This window comes from Euprymna scolopes, chromosome 18 (genome assembly GCF_053919585.1).
Source record: "Euprymna scolopes isolate OS-2025 chromosome 18, ASM5391958v1, whole genome shotgun sequence".
In the NCBI taxonomy this organism is placed as follows: Eukaryota; Metazoa; Mollusca; class Cephalopoda; order Sepiida; family Sepiolidae; genus Euprymna; species Euprymna scolopes.
In genome coordinates, this window is record NC_136499.1 from 104,956,489 (window position 1) to 104,977,890 (window position 21,402).

At 33.7% G+C, this 21,402-nt stretch overlaps 1 protein-coding gene across 1 annotated transcript in view; it reads left to right on the forward strand.

Moving 5' to 3' along the window:
• Positions 1-21,402, forward strand: part of LOC145297736 (uncharacterized) — a 54,801-nt gene extending 33,399 nt beyond the window's left edge. Inside the window, exon 2 of the mRNA XM_080143957.1 lies at positions 20,216-21,402. Coding sequence (XP_080000083.1) covers positions 20,216-20,508 — 293 coding nt within the window. The 3' untranslated portion in view covers positions 20,509-21,402. The remainder of the gene's footprint in view (positions 1-20,215) is intronic.

The following is a 21,402-nucleotide window of genomic DNA, read 5'->3' on the forward strand; positions in this document are numbered from 1 at the left end:
TATGCTAATTTAATGTTTGTAATATGCTAATTTAATGTTGGTAATAGATATGCTAATTTAATGTTTGTAATATGCTAATTTAATGTTTGTAATATGCTAATTTAATGTTTGTAATATGCTAATTTAATGTTTGTAATATGCTAATTTAATGTTTGTAATATGCTAATTTAATGTTTGTAATATGCTAATTTAATGTTTGTAATATGCTAATTTAATGTTTGTAATATGCTAATTTAATGTTTGTAATATGCTAATTTAATGTTTGTAATATGCTAATTTAATGTTTGTAATATGCTAATTTAATGTTTGTAATATGCTAATTTAATGTTCGTAATATGCTAATTTAATGTTGATAATAGATATGCTAATTTAATGTTCGAAATATGTTTTTAATAAATAGGATCTCCCACTCGAATAATTTATAATCTGGAAAGTGTGACACGCATACGTTTTAAAGGTATTACAATATTAATATATAGATTATTATTATAAAAAAATTTTAAACAAAAATTGGGGGGGGGGATTGGAGATACAAACAGATAAACTCCTTCAAGCAAGAAGACCGAATTTCATAAAAAATTAACAAGAAAGAAAGAAACTGCTAAATTGTAGATTTTGCCGTTTTAGCATACTGTGGTATGCTGGAACGGCAAAATCTACAATTTAGCAGTTTGAAGATCAATGAGACAGACAAGCAGGGTGAAGATCAATGAGACAGACAAACAAAACAAATATGCAGAACTTAGCAGAACTGAAAGGAATATGGAACCTAAAGAACAGCAATCTCGTAATACCAATAATTGTTTGACCCCCAAAGAATGAACATTTTTTTTTAACGTGAATGTACCAACTTTGTGGGTGTTTTTTGTTCTTTTTTTTTTTACTTTTAGCTAGACATACAAACACATATACACAGACAACTGCCCTTTATATAATAGATACACAAATAAACGACAATATGTCATTTAATGCTTTCCCTGCAATACCGTTTTCAAAATACAAAAAAAAAAAAAAAAAAAAAAAAACAATATGACTACCAACCTCTCTGAAAATGGGTCATCATTATCGTTTGCTAGATCCTCACTGACCTTGCATTTGACTTTACCATTTTTGAATGTAGTTCAAGAAAATTGTTTACACTTCCGGATGTGGATGACTATTTCGATAATGAAACGGATTTTCATGAGTCATGTAGCAAAATAGTTCAGCGTTTAAAGAGTAATACATTTTATTGGGATGTTTCACGGCCGAGTTCGGTTGAACTGAAAGGGGATCGCTTTCTTAATCAAAATCTGCGCTGTTGAATGGACATCCAGCAGATGTAGTAACTTCGCCAACTATGCAGCAATCCAAGACAAACTTGGAAAGCTGCTAGCCATTGTATCCTCTTTTGTGCCAATCAGTGGCTGCTGGATCATGTTTGCTGTATTTTTTTACCAATTCATTGGATTGAATAAAATGTTTGCCGATTTCAGCGATATCAACTTGATTTGTTGAAATAAACGTTTCTCTTCATTTTCATCGAACAGGTACTCTACTAGATCTATCTACTATTATGCTGAAACTGAGTTAATCAACGTTTGTTTCTTGAAGTCTTTTTTTTTTTTTTTCTTATATATTTTAATCACATAAAATATGTGCAGAAATATTCTTCAGTTTTAGAATTGGGTTATATTTAGAGAAATTTCCATTTAATTTTTTTTTTCTAACTAGCCGTAATTTGCAATTAACTCGCCAATATGACTCTCATTAAATTTCTATCACTTTCACCCTCAATCATAGTATGTGATTTGACACCCCACTACCACTACCATTTTATATGCTGTCTGTCAATTTTCCTTTTCATTTCGTTTATTAACAGACATAGGTTACCCCCACCCCTCAACTGGCCTCGTTTTGGATTGGGTTCTGATGAGAACTATCTCAGAAGAATCAAAGCAAATATTTTTACAAGACATCTGTGATAAAATGCCTTGTTGCCACATATAGCAAGCGTGGAAGTGACTTACCTCAGAATTTCCTCTATCTCCATAGTTCTAATCTCAGCCAATCATTGCAGTTCCGTCAAGATGTGGTCAAGAAAACCATTCACAAAAGCCATTTTAACAGCGTTCTCAAGATTTCATCCCTTATATCCAGCCAATTTCGATAATCACCTTATTTCTGCGGCATACAGTATGAAAAGTTGCTCGTTTTAATGATACCATACCACTCCTGTTTTCGTAACTCTTTAATTTTTTGAGTTAAAAAAAAAAATATAGGAGGCTTTACTTTCGGAACAACCCTCATATATCTGAGCCAAGAAAGATAAGGATTATATGAACCTATCTATTTATGTTGTAAACAGAAACCCGGATGTAAAATCAACGTAGAGGGGGTGTGCATACCTTTTTCTATTCTAAAGAGAAATGATAGGATTCAAACCTGGCATGCTGATTTCTTAATTCACCTCTCTAACCATTAATTTAGATTATTTCTTGGAAAATGTTGCAGTTTGTGTCAATCTTATTTTTTACGTTTTTAATACAATGAGTTCATCAATTATCAAGTCCCAAGAACCACTCAAGGATATTTAAATCAATTGTATAATGAACAATACGAGGAGAGGAATGAAAACCATGGATGAAAAGGAAAAATTTGATAACTTTAAGGGGATGGCTCAACAAGTCTTTGTTGTCATTGGACTTTAAGATGACTATGCTGTAGTTAGCTACTCTTCTTTCATCAGACCACTTGCATTTGGAACTCCTTCCCTACCCTCTATTTCCCTGACCATATGACCATGCAGAAATTTAAATGTTATGTGAACAAACCTCTTATATGGAAATCACTCTAGACAAGACATGAATCTATTTGATGTAAGAAGTTAAAAAGTACTGCTTCAAGATTAAAAATGAGCCAACATTGTTAGATGGAATATATTCTGACCTAGAAAATAGCAATTCTTCCCCCCTTTGTCAGAAACATCGTTGATGTAATGTGAGGACTGAAGGACAAAATAAGGAAAGTAAGAGTTATGAGGCTGCCGAAAGTAAACCTAGGGTGCACATTCTACTCTTCACATCTTCTCACAGATTGCCCCCTTATAAATGTGACCATAACACACTTTCACTTGTGTTTTGGTGGGAGTATGCCTCTTTTGAGGTGAACAAAAGTAAAGATAAAAAAAATCCCAACAGATGGGAAGTTTGGGAAAGAAACTCTGTTCATGGAAGTTCTGTTTGGTTTTAGGAACACAGCCGCAGAAAGGAAAGTTCTTTGCAATGATGGCGTAATATTATAAGCAACCCCATCCCCAGACAGTGGGAAGTAAAAAAAAAAAAAAAAAAATAGATATATAAAAGAAGAAAAGGAAGTAGGTTTAGCGAGCAATAAAAAGATTTACCAGTAGACAATAGGACAAACAAAAAAACAAAATTCTTGAACAATAGACTTGAGACATATTTAGATTTAGTTTACAGGTACTTTAGGATTGACGATGGGTTTTATCACTCTGGAGAGTGGCTATGGGTTTACGACAGTCAATGGGATTTTAATGACAAAGTCCAGTGTACGACAGTAAGAGTTGAGTCATGAGTTGGACGCTTACAGCAGTTATGAGCTGGACACAGTTGAGTCCAATTGGCCTTTAATGTGAGTCATAAGCTGGACACAGTTGAAGACCGGTCATGGCTCAGAGCAAATGAAAAAAATGAACTGATCAACTAGCTGACGGAAATGACTTCAACAGTAGATGTAGTTAGCATTTAGAGGGTCGGGGATGTCATACATGCACCCAGAGTGTAACCAACATATATGTAAAGCATTGGAGTCTGTGTTTTCTTTTGTTCCTATTGTTTGTTTTTATTTTTATACTTTTGAGTCCATGTGCTTCTCTCTGCGATCGTCAGTGCGTAAATGATGAAACAGTCAGAATCAGAATGACAAATGAAAGGAGAAATCCGTGGCACAGTCTTGTGATTGGTGACTTGTCGGTGGATCCATGTGGTGTCACAATGGTTGGATGATGAGTTCTTGCTATGGAGGTTTTACTGGAGGTGGGGATCAGTGATTGGAGTTTAGTCAAGCACTTACACGATAAAAAGAATAGAATAGAGAGAGATATTAGCATAGTTTCTTCTGTGAAAAAGGGAGGTGATGAGAAGAGAGCATCCCCCACTAGATTGCAAAGTCAATTTTGTATTCTATCAAGGCAGGAATGGATGTTCTGGGCTACATCATCCTAAAATCCTAATCAATCCTAAATAATACTCAATCTTAGGATGTATCTGACTCTCAAAATGGTAAAGAATTGTGTTAGGAAGGTTAGTCAAGATTGTGCACTCCCTTTGACTTCTGGTTTCAGGTGTTCATTTTGGTTGGCTAATTAAACATGGTCGAGCAAACAAAAGTTATTCTTAACATGGGAAAAGAGAAGAGCTTTTATGTTATCTGAACGGAAGGTAATTAGAAGGGATCATATCCTGCTCGTCCCTGGCGTCCCACCTGTTGAATAGAAACCGGAAGTCAAAAGAGCAGACAACCTTAACTATAACCACCAGGTACTTTCTAGAGTGGTAGAATGATCCAATTATTTTAAAGAAGTGAAAACTCTCCAAGAAAGCTGAAACTGAAAAATTGTAGTGTCTGCATTGACTGGTATCGCACCAAATAGTCAAGAAGGGTCAAAGACGATGGAAAGACCAAAGAGAGAAAGCACTAACAAAACCTCCACTGGATAAGTGTGAAGAGGACTAGCTTATTGCCACCCAAATTCCAGTGATAACGACTGTTGCGATAACACAGATTCATTTGCAAAGATTATGGGAAAGGATAGATAGTACTGGGGAAATTGTTGTCACTCAGGATTCAGGGTATACCACCGGTTGTTGTTAGTGAGTACCCTCTGATCATGACCTGTGTGAGAACTCCTAGTGAGTCCAAATAATATTTATAAAAATGTATAACTCAGAACACAGACTGGTCAGCGCGGCAAGAATACGTCATCAAAAAGGAACAAACAATATGAACTTAATTTGACCTCGATAATTTGTTTTTGTTGTGCTCCAAAAATGTTTTCATTGATTGTAGACTTTGAGAGAAAAAATGTCAATAACAAATATAATGTTTATCAATTGTTATCTGTGGTTGTTGTTTTTTTTTTTTGTTTTTTTTTATCTACAACGTGTTTGATTATAGAGGAGGGGCATTCAGTGTAGAACGAACTCACTATGAATAGTATCTGCAGCAATTAGTGTTGGAAGAATTAATCAGAATTGAGAATCAAAAAATTAGAACTTTTGGAAGTATCGGAATAGATATTGGAATCGGAAAAATCTGTGCCTATTTTCCAATGTCAAAACCGATTCTTTTCATTATTTTTACAAAAAAAAAAAAAAAATGGTTATAGTCAGCTAACGTACTTCCTAACTTCTGGCGTGGATGCTACCGGAAGTGGTGAAAAGGCAAATCAGTTCCTTCACTTTTTCTCACACATCTATATCTCCCCTGTGCATATACTTTTTTTTGGTAATCTCCAAAAATACCGTTAGGGCTTACAACATGGCCGCCAGAAGAGTCAACAAAAAACTGCGAATAAAATATATAAAACTCGTAATTTCTGTTTTTAAAGTGGGTTGTCAATTTTCTTTATGAAATATACTTCCAAAATAAACTATTACAGTCGTTTAAAACATAATAGAAGTATTATTTTTTATTTTTTAAAAACAATGTTTACAAAATGTCTACGAACAATGTTTACAAAATGTCTACGAACGTTTTTTGTTGACTCTTCTGGCGGCCATGTTGTAAGCCCTAACGGTATTTTTGGAGATTACCTTTTTTTTTTATTATTATTATTACATTCTTTTCTCGTTTAATAATCATTGAAAAGTTTTTTCAGTCTTATTTAATCAAGAATTATTGAAAGTTTTATATATATATATATATATATATATATATATATATATATATATATATATATATATATATTTAATTATTGAAAACACTTTTTGCACTCTTTCTTTTTTTTTTTGTTTTTGTTAAAGAATTAGTGAGAACACTTTAAATCTTTTAAAACTGTTTTGAGAATATTATGCATTGGATATATTTTTTTATGATGTTTGAAATTTTGTTATTTGATTTCAATATTTTATTTTTATACTTTCGTACACATATGTTTATTATATAATTCAAATAAAAAAAATTATTTTTAAAATTAAAGCGAACATTTTTATAATTTGATAAACATTTCAAATAAAATAAACTTTTTGTGACTAAAAGTGCAAATAAAGATTGTGTTTTTTTTTATTTGTATAACTTTATTAATTTTTATTGTATATTTTTCAATAATGTCCTTTTCTTCTATTTCATTTTAATAAATCGCTTCACAATAGAAATACTGAAAAAAAATAAAAGTGAAGGAACTGATTTGCTTTGTCACTGCTTCCGGTAGCTGCCATGCCAAAAGTTAGGAAGTATGTTAGATGACTATAACAACAAAAAAAAACAATTAAAAGAATCGTTTTTGGCATTGGAAAATAAATACTAACAAACCCACAAATTGTGTTAAAAACTTGATTCCCCATTGTTGGTTTTCATTTTGAAAACAATGGTAAATATTTATTGATTTTAAAATATTAATAAAACTAAATATTTATTGATTTTAAAATATTAATAAAACTAAATATTTATTGATTTTAAAATATTAATAAAACTAAATATTTATTGATTTTAAAATATCAATAAAACTAGATATTTATTGATTTTAAAATATCAATAAAACTAAATATTTATTGATTTTAAAATGTTAATAAAAATAAATATTTATTGATTTTTAAAATACTAATAAAAACTAAATATTGATTTTAAAATATTAATAATGCTAAATATTTATTGATTTTAAAATATCAATAATGCTAAATATTTATTGATTTTAAAATATTAATAATACTAAATATTTATTGATTTTAAAATATTAATAAAACTAAATATTTATTGATTTTAAAATATTAATAAAACTAAATATTTATTGATTTTAAAATATTAATGAAACTAAATATTTATTGATTTCAAAATATTAATAAAAATAAATATTTATTGATTTTAAAATACTAATAAAACTAAATATTCATTGATTTCAAAATATTAATAATGCTAAATATTTATTGATTTTAAAATATTAATAAAACTAAATATTTATTGATTTTAAAATATTAATAAAACTAAATATTTATTGATTTTAAAATATTAATAAAACTAAATATTTATTGATTTTAAAATATTAATAAAACTAAATATTTATTGATTTTAAAATATTAATAAAACTAAATATTTATTGATTTTAAAATATTAATAAAACTAAATATTTATTGATTTTAAAATATCAATAAAACTAAATATTTATTGATTTTAAAATATTAATAAAAATAAATATTTATTGATTTTAAAATATTAATAATACTAAATATTTATTGATTTTAAAATACTAATAAAAACTAAATATTCATTGATTTTAAAATACTTTTTATTTTTTTTATTTTTTTTTTATTACATTTTCACCCCAAACAAGGCACATTGCCACTCAGATGTAGGGGGCTACTATCAGGGTCAGCAACTACGGGGGCACTATGTAGAGATTTGGGCAGCAAGATGTCGGTTCACGTTGCACTTGAACTTCTGCATGTCAGTACAGTTAGGGAAGCATGATCCTGGAATGGAATTCCAGAGTCTAGCGGTTCTGGGGAAGAAACTACTGGAGTAGAAGGATCTTTTGCATCTAGGGATCTCTACTGTGTGGGGGTGGGATTTAGCTGCCTGTCGGGTTTGTCGAGGGTGTCTGCGACGTGGGGGCACAAGTGTCTGCAGTTCGTCAGAGCACTCACCATTAAAATACTTGTAAAACAAGCAGAGGGATGCAACGTTTCGTCGATGGGACAGAGGCTGAAGCTTAGATGCCAGTTCAGGGCCTATCAGATTGGCGACACTTTTTTTAACCTTGTCTAGGAGCGAGAGACTAGTAGTAGACGCACCAGCCCAGATGTGACAACAATACTCCATACATGGGCGAATGGTGGCCTTATAGAGATACAGGTACTTTCAGGTGTCAGTTTTCTAGCACGGTAGAGAGAGCCTACCTTTTTTCAGCGGCCCTGGCAATGTTTTCAATATAATTGTTCCAGCTCATGTTTCCTGTGAACGTTAGGCCAAGCAGTTTGAAAGATGTACTCTCAGACAGGGAGTCACTGGCCATTGCTATTGGTGGCAGAGAAGGTTTCTTGTAGTTATTGAAGGAAACCAGTTTGGTTTTTTTGGCAGCATTGAATCCATTTATGTCCCCATTCCACTACAGATTGGAGGTCATCCTCTAGTGTTTTTGCCATTTCTTTAGATATGTGTTCATTTGTTTTCCTGTCATGCCTTTTCTAGAGTGTAGTGTCATCAGCATATATACCCATCTCAGAGGCAGTTTTGTCGAGGACGTCATTAATAAATATCAGGAACAAATTGCTGATGCAATTCTCTATCTATATAAGAACCAGGTACGTCCAAGGATGGAATACTGTTGCCACATCTGGGCAGGAGCTGCTAGAAAAGACTTGTCCTGCCTTGATAGAGTTCAAAATAGAGATAGAGTTCAAAATAGACTTCGTGGCCTGGTGGGAGATGTCCTTTTCTCTTCCTTGCAACCTCTATCTCACAGAAGAGATGTTGCGAGTTTGTCTCTGATGTATCGTTATTTTCATGGAAAGTGTTCAACTGAGCTTCAATCTATGGTCCCGCCTCGCAAAACTTTCACAAGAAACACTCGTCTAGCTGTAAACACTATCAATAATTCCCCCCACTCTTTATCTGTGCCTAAACCTAAACATAGATTCCATGAACAAAGTTTTTTTATTAGAACTGCACGCCTGTGGAACTGTCTTCCACTTTCCTGCTTTCCGGCTGACTACAATATGGTTGTCTTCAAGTCTAACGTAAATAAGTTCTTGATGAGCCGTTCCATATAAGTTATCAAATTTAACAAATTTTCATTACCAATGATTATTATATTGTCCAATTTCTACTGTACACTCTTTAACCCTTATCCTTGAGTGGCCTCTTAGCCTTGATAATGTGTTGATACCTATTAAAAAAAAAAAGAAAAAGTCCAATTTGAACAAGTTCTAATTGAATCGTCCCTCTAAGTAATCCAAGTTACAAAATTCCCACTGTTTACTATGCTAAAATCACAATGACTAATGTATACCTATTAACCCTTATCCTCGAGTGGCCTCTGGGCCTTGATAAGTGGTGACACCCATGTAAAAAAAAAAAAATAGAGGTCCAAGAATAGACCCCTGAGGCACTCCCGCATTTATATCACACTGTTTAGATGTTCGACCGTCGAGGACAACCTGGATTTTTCTCTTGTCTAAGAAGGATTCAATTATGCTAAGTATTCTACCAGTATGATTTCATTTTCCTGAGGAGACCCTTGTGCCATACCCTGTCAAAAGCCTTAGATATATCTAGAGCATGGTTAATTATGGTCTCAAATATTTTGGCGAAAAGTGGGAGGAGGCTAATGGGGCGATAATTTGATGGGTCAGTTCTTTCGCCAGAATTCTTGAATATTGGTACCACAGAAGCGGTTTTCCAACAGCCCGGAAAGCATGATTCATTAAGGCATTTGTTGAAGAGTTTGGAGAGAACTGGAGCTACTTTGGCTGAGCACTTTTTTAATAGCACAGTTGGGATGAGATCAGGTCCGCATGCTTTGGAAGTGTCAAGATTTATTATGATAGCATGTACCTGAGCTGAGTATCTAGCGTGGCGTCTGTCCGCAAAGGAAAGTCAGGCAGGGGGTGGTTGGTAGGGTCCAGTGTGGAGTTTGAGGCAAACCGGCTGGCAAGCATATTAGCTTTGTCGGTTGCTGAGCAAACAACCTCGTGATTGTTGGTTAGTGAGGGAATTGTTGATTGCCCATTGTTTACTACACTGTTGTAGATTTTCCAGAAGTCACGATTTCCTAATTTTTGTGCTTCGATGCGTTTTTTAGTGGTTTCAGTAAATTCTCTCTTAGCTGTCGCTATTTCTTTCTTAACGTTATTTCTTGCTTCTATGTACTTCTGTTTGTTTGTACTGGACTTATGTCGGTTACATCTGCGGTATGCATGCTGCCTTTGAGCAATGGCAGTTGCGCAAGTCGAAGTAAACCATTGGGGAGAGTGGGGCTTGCTATAAAATTTCCGCACGGGAACATGTGCTTCCATTGCTGTTTTGAACCATTCAGTGGTCTCATTTGCGCACTGTTCGGCAGGAAGAGAAAAAATATTTCCCGATGGGGCATCTCTGATAAGATCTCTGATGGCTTCCCAGTCAGCTTTTTTAAAATATCTCGTTGTTTTGAGCACTGGCTCTTCAGTTTTGGGTCTAGAATTTAGGGCGATTTCTACCATTATCACTGCATGGTCAGCGTTCCCGAGTGGGCTGTTAGCATTTGTTGTACAATCCTCGGGAACTGTAGTCAGAAACAGATCTAGAAGTGATGCTTGTTGTTCTTGCTGGTCAGGGAAACGGGTTGGAAACGTAAACATTTGTGATAGGGAGTGAGATATAGCAAAACTATGTGTTGTGCTGCCCGCTGCATCTGTGTGAGTAGAGAATCCAAGCCAGTTTTTGTGGTGAACATTAAAGTCGCCAAATACATGGACTTGGGCGCTATTGTCAAGGGAGAGTGCTGTGTCTATACTGTCAGAGACTTTGTTTATTATGGTGCAGTTCTGGGTCGAGGGAAAGCGGTAGAGAAAATAAAAGTAGCTAATGTTGCTTTGTATGTTTAGTCTAAAGCACATAAAGGCTTGATCGTCCGTTTCTAGGTTTGTTTCTCTAGTAAGGGGGAGGGTATTACGAATGTAGACTCCAAGTCCGTGCATATGTCTGTCAGAGTCCTTACGGCAGAGTGGGAGATAGCCAGGCATGTTAAAGTAGTTAGAGGGGATGGAGGAGTGTAGGTTAGTCTCGCTTAGTGCTAAGATATCCGGGGTATTTGTTAGGAGAAATGCTTCAACATCAGCTAAATTAGTTCTAAGCCCACGGATGTTAGTGAATGCAAGCCTCAAGGGAGGAGGCAAGTTGAATTTGTTTGTCCCTAGGCCTGGTTTAAGCTTATTTTTAGATTTTAGTGTCATCATGTTTAAAATCAATGAATATTTAGTTTTTATTAGTATTTTCAAATCGATAAATATTTATTTACTAATAATGCTAAATATTTATTGATTTTAAAATACTAATAAAAACTAAATATTCATTGATTTTAAAATATTAATAATGCTAAATATTTATTGATTTTAAAATACTAATAAAACTAAATATTCATTGATTTTAAGGTCCTGGATATTACCTTAAACTATATTCGATGTTGAGGTCCCAGCTTGTGGGCTTTGGGAGTGTGGAGCCACCTCTTAATTGCCATTGCTCTCATGTCCACTCTGACCCGGAGTGGTAGTACCTGTTAGGGTTCCAACTATTGGTTAAATAGAAACTGACTTGAAAAAAATATATATATATATTCTATTAAAAAATTTTCTTCAAAATCACTGGATTCGGCATTAAATAACCTGAAAAGGGTTGATATGCCGTAAAACAAAAACCAACCGATCATTGATTTCAAAATACTAATAAAAATTAAATATTGATTTCAAAATTCTAATAAAAACTAAATATTGATTTCAAAATTCTAATAAAAACTAAATATTGATTTCAAAATTCTAATAAAAACTAAATATTGATTTCAAAATTCTAATAAAAATCAAATATCGATTTCAGAATACTAATAAAAATCAAATATTTATTGATTTTAAAATACTAATAAAACAATATATCACCTTTTTCAAGTGTATTTTTACATGTGCAAAATTGTATGCATATATTACATGAGTGTTTATGGTAATTTTAAAAATAATATAAAAGAAAATTTACACGATAAGTGATTACTACTCCACCACCTTACATTCATTAACCCTTATCCTCGAATGCCTCGAGTGGCCTTCGGACATTAATAAGTGGTGAGCCCCCATCCCCACCCCCACCCCACCAAGTAAAAAAAAAACAAAAAAAATCCAACTAAATATTCAGAGATTTGAAAAGAATCAGAATCGATAATTGTATCTGAGTCAGTAAATATTTTGGAATCATCACATCATTAATAGCAACCAACACATTAACTATTAAATCATGCATAAATGAGAAGGGAAATTATCAAAAAGGCATCGAGTACGTAAGAAGTGCAGTTAGGTTGAGAGTTGATAAGCAATTTATCATTTAACAAGTGTAAGATGCTAAAAGATGGATGAGAACTCTGATGTGGAGAAAGTATAATTCAATGATGAAGTTATTGAGGTTATCAAGAAGTTTGGTGGCAATGGTAAAGTGGATACCCATGTAAACTAGCAATCTGGGTGTGCAAAATTTGAATCTCGTCAGTCCCAAATCATCTCTTCTTTATATGATGGATAAATGGCTGAAAAACCGCCGCCGCCCCTTGACAAAATTTGGCCCAGATAACCTCCAAAGAATGAATAATTATTTTTAACTAGCAGGACCTGTAGAAATTCCACAGCACACTCTTTCATATGTAAAATATTGATGTTGGCATTCTGTGGATGTTCAGCGTAAATAGAGATTATCTATTTATCTAAGCTAGCAGGGACGCCCGGCATAGCCCAGTCATAAAATATGCTTAAATATGATATTTTAATTTATACAGATTTCGTATATATTATTATAAAGTCAATTTTCTATTGATTATTATATATTTTAAAGTTGTGATTTCCAAAATAAAAAAAAATATGTCCATATTACTTGGGTGCATCAACTTAAACCAAAACTTATGAAGAAAAAAAAATATATATATATAAACTTCATTCAGCTACAATCAAAACAGAAACCAAAACTTGTGAAGAATTCTTGGTAAAATTATTTATCACAAAAAATGGAAGATCATAACAATTGAACGACAGTCACTCGGAAGGAAAAAGGTGTAAGTGTGACACACAAAATAACAAACACGCTATCGTATTAATATATAGATTTTAGATTTACTTATGGATGTTGGCAACCTTCATGCTGTTCTTCCTGTATTTTTTTAGCTCTAGAAACTTGATCAAGTTGACCTTCAAAGAATGAATAATTATTTTTAATTTTTGACGTGCTTTCATTTATGGATGTTGGCAACCAACCTTCCTGTTAGTGTTTGGCTCTAGAAAGAATTGAGGAAACCAATGGTCGAGTCGGTGAAAAAAGTCATTGCAAGTAGAGTCATATGAATTTACTTTCTTTTTTCTTTTTTTTCTTTTTTTTTTTTGTGTGTGTGTTATATTAAGATATTACGTTCTTTCGTTCCACTCCCTTGCCTGTTTCATGCCTTGTCTGTTTTTATCGAGATTAGTCAGTCCCAAACAAATAGGAAACAACACACCTTGTCAAGATAACCGCATTAACGAATTGAAGAGTTTATGTACTACGATTATTATTTTTTTTTTTTTTATATTCTGACCACTTTTATTGTTCGTTCCCCCCCCCCACCTCTCGGTCTGTGTCGTTTTTCTGTGCGAGTTTATTTGAACCAGCATACAACATGACTTAAAATGCTTTAGCTGTAAAAAGACAAATTAGTTTTGCAAAATTATTGGAGTTTGCTCGCAATCAAATTTGGCGCAGGCATCCGTTGCTAACGACAATAAATTTCTCACTGCTTTTGTCTGTTCCAACACATTTCAAGTCTTCCATTTTTGCCTGCTGAATTAAAACAGATGAGATTTTACGTATCTCACACATATAGGACCATATAAATAAGGAAGGCTCCATAGACAGGTTAAAAAGAGGATCGCTCCACTATGATCGGGAGAGGATTGTAATGGCTGCTCAAGATCAAGGCTTGATGACCTTTTAAGATTAGTGGTTTCAGCAATGACAACAAGTGCAGGTTCTGCCACAAAGATGTAGATAGTGTTAGCCACCTGACGTCCAGTTGTAACATTCTATTAGAGGGAAGACTACTTTACAATGCGACACAATGGAGTGTGTAAATATCTCCATTGGACCATCAGTAAAAAGTTGAATATCAAATGCAGCAGCAAAACCTAGCAAGATGTTTACCAGCAAGAACAGTTGGAAATAAGTCATACACCATCCACTATGACTATGCGATTCCTACAGCTGTGTACTTAGAAAACGGAGCTATTAAACCTGACATAGTGATATGTTACAAGAAAGAGAAAGTAGCAACCCTGGTAAAAGTCAGTGACAATGATGCTGGCAAGTTCTCGACTGAGCTCCAATCTATGGTCTCATCTCACCAAACTTTCACAAGAAACACTCATTTAGAAAACACAAATCAATAATTCCCCCCACTTTTTATCTGTGCCTAAACTTAAACATAGTTTCCATGAACAAAGTTTCTTTCTTAGAACTGCACTGTGAAACTGTCTTCCGTTTTCCTCGCTGACTACAATATGGTTGTCTTCAAGTCTAATGTAAAGAAGTTCTTGATGAGCCGTTCCACTTAAGTTAACAAATTTACTGAATTTCCATTACTAACGATTACCATATTGTCCAATTGACACTCTTTAACCCTTATCCTCAAGTGGCCTCTGGGCCTTGATAAGTGGTGATACCTATGTAAAAAAAAAAAAAAAAAAAAAAAAAAAAACGGAGCTGAGAGGGAGAAATAACGAAATACCAGTAATTAGATGAGCAGCTGGACTCCAGAAAAATGATTTCAAAAACTATTTTGCGAATATATCCAGTGAACCAAATGCAAGAGATAAAAACAATTACACTTGAAAGAACAGTTAGAATCTTAAAAAGATCTCTCGGATGGAATGTATGAGATAGTTGGTGAATTTCTACAGCGCAAACAAAATGATGAGAAAACTAAAGAACAAACGCACACAAGAGAATTTGAATGTGTTCTAGACACTGTCCCCGATGGTCCAAGATCTCTCTGTACAAGGACAATCTGGAATTAGGATATTTTCCCCCTCTTACAAGTAAACCCTAACTAAATATTCAAAATAACATACCGTACATACTTTTGTAGAAGTCAAATTTCTGGGATTTTAAGGTTATTTTTTTTTGGGGGGGGGGTTCGACTTCTACAGATGTAATGTTTTTGAAAATGTTGTTAAAGAGTGACTCGGCACTCAATCATAACATAGAAAATGCCATTTTGTTTGTGCACTCGGTATATACTGGTAATCCTAGTAATTAATCGCACTGCAGTGTGTTTGCCAGTATGTAAGCACATGCGCGGTTTTTTAGTGGGAGGGTTAATAGTTATTGGAATAGTTCTCACAATGTTCACTCTCTAGACGTGGCTATAGGCCTAAGTTTGATATGATGCATTCGGTGATGATATGACGGTTTTTTTAGTAGGTTAGGAAATGTAGTGTTTATGATATGTCGTTCTCCCCCAAATTTCAACAATTTAGTGACAACTATTTAATAAAGCTATTTCATGGCACTTAACGCATGTGTTCACGTTATTACGGTATATTACGGCTCATACAATGTATGCGCTTCCGTTATACGTGACATAAATTATAAAAACACTGCACCAGGAAAAAAATGAAGTAGACAAAAAATAATCATTTTGTCATAAATTTTTTTTTGTCCTCTCCCAAAAAAGAAAATGTCCTTATAACAGTAACATTTCTTATAAAAAAATACCCCCCCCAAAAAAAAATAAACAAACAAAAAGATTTTCACTTGTTACTACACATTATTTTGGAAAGAAATTAATATTTATCTATAATATTTACTATAGGTTGATTTTTAATTTTTATTGCGTTTCAATTTTTCTTCATTGAAATTATATACGCTAAATATTTTCTATCATGATTTCTTTTCTTTTTTTTTTTCTAGCTTTTAAAATGTGATCAGAGCTTAGCATATTCTGGCAGTTTACATAAGCTGCCGGAGTATGCCGACACAACATTCACAGAAAAATGCATTGTTCTCCATATACGTACCATTTTTTTTTTTTTTTTAATTTTTTTTTTTTATTTTGCATCATCTGATGGGAGTAGGTGTAGAAGTGTTGATAAATTCTAAGCTACAGGGTTCGTGGTGGACTATTGTTAACAACAAAACCGTTTCTGACATGATTTTCTGCCTCAGTGATCGTCTTTGGTAATAAATACAACTTAATAGCTAGAACAAGAGCAGACTCACAACTTTTTACCACTTCATCAAGACACATAACCCTAACCCAACTTCACAGATAAGGTCTATAGCTTCAAGTATTGAAGCGCTCTTAAACAAAATCTCATGGCTCCTCACACAATTACTCAAATAGGAGTGTGTGTGTGTGTGTGTGTGTATAATCGAGATAAGACACTGATTAGAAATCAGATGAAAGATCCTGATAGATATTACTTGAAGTAATACTTTCAGGGCGATCCTAGCCAAAAAGGAGAAGCTCAATATTTAAGCATAGAGCAATATATAAGTTTAGTGGTTATATTTAAATTCTGAAAAAAACAATATACAGACACATATATTCGAATTAAGAATTTATTGTTTGACAAAAAGAATATATAGAAGGGGGTAATGTTAATTTCCTCATAACTTCTTCTATATATTCCTTTTGTCAAACAATAAATTCTTAATTCGAATATATGTGTCTATGTTGTTTTTTCAGAATTTAAATACAACCACTTATATATATATATATATATATATATATATATATGACTACTTCATTTAATCACATAAATTAATATACGAAAGTATAATTTTATGCGTAAACTTTAAGTATTTACTTCAACAGTGCTCAATACGTAGGTAGACCTAGGCAGTAAGTTATATATATATATATATCTTAAATGGAACACGTACATCAAATCTGTTGCCAAGGCCGCTGGAAAAATGGTGGGATCTTTCTATCGATCCAGTAGATATCTCACTGCTGATGCTATTCTCTATCTATATAAGAGCCAGGTACGTCCAAGGATGGAATACTGTTGCCACATCTGGGCAGGAGCTGCTAGAAAGGACTTGTCCTGCCTTGATAGAGTTCAAAGTAGACTTTGTAGCCTCGTAGGAGATGTCCTTTTCTCTTCCCTGCAACCTTTATCTCACAGAAGAAATGTTGCGAGTTTGTCTCTGATGTATTGTTATTTTCATGGAAAGTGTTCGACTGAGCTTCAGTCTATGGTCCCCCCTCGCCAAACTTTCACAAGAAACGCTCGTCTAGCTGAAAACACTATCAATAATTCCCCCCACTCTTTATCTGTGCCTAAACCTAAACATAGATTCCATGAACAAAGCTTCTTTCTTAGAACTGCACTCCTGTGGAATTCTTCCGTTTTCCTGCTTTCCGGCTGACTACAATATGGTTGTCTTCAAGTCTAACATAAACAAGTTCTTGATGAGCCGTTCCATATAAGTTAACAAATTTACCGAATTTCCATTACTAATGATTACTATATTGTCCAATTTCTACTGTACACTCTTTAACCCTTATCCTCGAATGGCCTCTTGGCCTTGATGTGGTGATGCCTGTGAAAAAAAAAAAAATTTCTTCGAAACTCTGTGAATTAAGGACTATCCACTTATTAAGTGTTTCCTTTTCAGATTAAATATGTTTTTAATTTTTTTTCAATGTGTTTTTTACCATGTTTTATTAACTATTTGCTCTTATATATATATATATATATAATTTATTTTCTTCTCAGTTTGTTCAAGCTGGGGATGAAGCATTCTACTGAATGCAAAACATTCACCTGATATCCAACCGAGAGATCTTTTAAAGGTTTTGACCGTCTCTTTCAGTGCAATTGTTTGAATCTTTCTTGCGCTTGGTTCGCCAGGTATATTTGCCAGGTAGTTTTTGAAATTCTTTTTCATGAATCCTGTTTCTCTTATGATTATTGCAATTATGGAGATCTTCCTAAAATTCCAATTTCTTTTCATGTCATACATAAGACCTTGGTATTTCGTCAACTTTTCCGTTTCGGTTCTGTTTAACCCAGCATCATTGGAGACACAAACTTCTACTAAGGTTGCTTCTTTCTCCTTCTTGCCCCATATCACTATGTCAGGTTTTATGATCCCATTTTCTCGGTATGTAGCTGCAGGGGATTGCATAGTTATGGTGTATAACTTATTTCCAACTGTTCTTTCTGGTAAACATGTTCCCAGGATTTGTTGTTGCATTTGATATTCAACTTTTTACAAATGGTTCAGTGGAGATATTTACACACTCCATTGTGTCAAGTCGTATAGTGACCATCCCTCAGCAGAATCTAACAGTTGGATGTCAGGTAGCTCATAATCTCTACTTCTGTATGGCAGAACCTGCATTTGCTGTCATTGCTGAGACCACTCATTTTCTTAAAAGCCCTGTTCATCAAGCCTTGATATGCATACATAGCCGGGAACGCCTGGCTTTGCCTGGTCATAAAATACGCTTAAATATATTTTGATTTGTCCAGATTTTGTATATATTATTATAGAGTTGATTTCAAAAGTAAAAAATAGTATTTAGGTGCCATCAGCTAGAATCGAAACCAAAAGCAAAACTGTAGCATTCAAAGCTGGTGATGTTACCACTGTACCAATATGACACGCATATGGACAGATTAATAATAAACTATGATGAATGTACAAAATGTATAATGATTTTTTTTTTCAGTTTTGACCCGTTAAAAACTATTTTAACCAGCTAAAGACCCATAAAAGAACGGTCCATAAAAAATCCAATCATTTGAGGTCCTTAGCATTGCCCTGCGACTTTTATTTTCAGAAGAGATAGTTTGAAAATATGGAGACAGAAATACGGACATAGTGAGTTTTATAAATTAGATGTGTATGCACTGAGTTGAACTATTTTTTTTTTTTTTTTTTTTTTTTTACAAGGAATCACCTCTTATCAAGGCCTGTAGGCCACTCGGGGATAAGGGTTATTGCATGTACAGTAATCAATGGGATAATATCGTAGTAATCGTTAGTAATGGAGATCTGATAAAGTGTCTTACTTAAGGGGGCGGTTCATCAGGAATTTGTTTATGTTGGACTTGAATACATCTAAGTTGTAGTTAGGTGGGAAACAGGCTGTTTTTAGCAGCTCCTGCCCAGATATGGAAGCAGTACTCCATCCTTGGACGTACTTGGCTTTTATATAGATAGAGAATTGCATCAGCAGTGAGATATCTACTGGAACGGTAGAAGGATCCAACCATCTTTCCAGCGACCTTGCCAACAGATTTGAATGCCTACAAAATCCCATGAATCCTTTAAAGTTGTTGTTTACATCGGCTGAAACGTTGTGAGAATAACATCCAAGATGAGAACAATAGTCCAAAGAATAAAAATAATACAATTTTTATTATATTTTTGTGAAATTGTTTGCAACCGACGTAAACAATTAATGGTGTGTATTGAAGGGGACAGCTCATGGTTTTTAGAGAAACAAATTAATTAGGATCAAATATAATTATTATTTAAAGAAAATGCTGGAATTGAACGCAGTTATCAAAAGATAAAATGAATACACAGTGTTAGATACGATTCCAGGAATGCAGTGGAATTATCCATTATAGTTAGAAATAACTATACAACAAAGTTTAGGTCAGAGCAAAATAATAGAACCATGAATTGAATGTCTACAGAGAAATATGTGATCTGTGTTCCCAGGACACGTATTACAAACGTGCATGGGATGCATATGTTTGGCTGGTGTGTTAACGTCACATAGAATTAATATATGCACTTGAGTTAAACTAGGAAGATGGTCAGAGTTCGAGAGAGTGCAAGTCGGAGAAATCAGTTAGTCTGGTAGAGAGTTAATTGAAACTCCTAGGGAAGTGGAGGAGTTAGGATGATAAAATATAGCAATTTAGCCAGGCATTCAGTTCCAATCATCAGCTGGTTCTTCTATTTGTTATGTAAGTCTTTTGTCTTCATTGTCATCAACCGCAAGGTAATGTGTTTTTGTCTTCATCGTTTTGTATAATGAACTTTGTATGTAAAAGCCCTTCCAAATATTGACTGTATCCCCCTCTTCAATAATGCATCTCCCCTCCTGTTTAAAGACTTCCATTATACATCTCCACTGTCTATTGCCGCTATTATAAATGTGAACTACCCAAGCAATTGAGTCGTCATCTCTGTGCACCCCATTATATTATTCTGACCCCCCTCCCACCGTAATGCAACATTAATATGTAACAATGTTTGAATCTAATTTCAGGTCGTCCAGTCGATGAAACGAGTCACGTAGACTATGTCCCGACAGTTTTCAGCAATGCCAGACAAATGTCCAGTTCATCTGGAAGCCAAAACAAAAAACGTCGGAGGCCTGGCGAGGATCGGACATCTGAACTCAGAAATCAAGAGAAATTAAAAGATGCGACCTATGAGGTGGCAGAAATTCTCATTAGTTTAGCCATGATGAACGACACTGCGATGACGTCATCGTCCTCATCACCTTCTAACCCCATCGTTGAACAAACTGACCCCAAAAGTGTCCTTAATGTTTACTAACTTTGAAAATTTTTCCCATTTTTTTTACCCCACGTCCATCCCCAGTTTTCTTTTCCCTCGTTTTTTTCTCCTCCATATATATTTTTTTTTTTTAAATTTTTTTTTTACAGTTTTTATTTTCTCATTAACTTTTCCTCCCCTCGTTTTCCTACTCCCCACCCCCGCCGATTTTTATTTATTTTTATTTTTCTTCCCTTGTTTTTATTATTTCATTCTTTCTGTTATTTATTTTATTTCAGCAATTTTTTTTGTTGTTTTTTTTTTTTAACCTTTGTTGATTTCCATGTCTTTTTACAATCGATTATAAGCGAAAAAAAAAAAATGGATGGAAATCAAAAACATTTTTTTTTCTCCAAAGAAGCATTGTTTTTTTTTGTTTTTTTTTCTAGTAATCTAAATTTATTTTCATTGTTTAATGTAAAAAATGCACATTTTTTAATTGTTAAAAATCCACTCATTTCTGTAAAAAAAAAAAAAAAAAAAAAAAAAAATTCCAACGTCATCATGAGGATTGGCAGCAAGCTGTAAAACGTTTAATTATAAGAAAAAAAATCCATTAATTGCGTCCACTCAAATCTGCTCATTTAGCAACCAAAAATCCTATTTCGACCTTTTAACAGGCCAAATTATTCCCCTTACGATTGCAAATACAAACCTAGCGTTTCAGTGGCATTTGGCAGTAAAGACAACAAAATGAAAAATATCACTGTGACATTTATTGCGTGGGTTTCTCTACCAGTATTGTTTAATTTTCGATTTTTGAGCGATCGAGATATCCCAGATGACTGCCAACCTTTTTTTTTTCTTGTGTTAACTTTACATTCGGCACTACTTGTGTACTTTGAATACTTGAAAATTAGTTGAAACACAAGGAACTTATCTTGCCTTTGATGA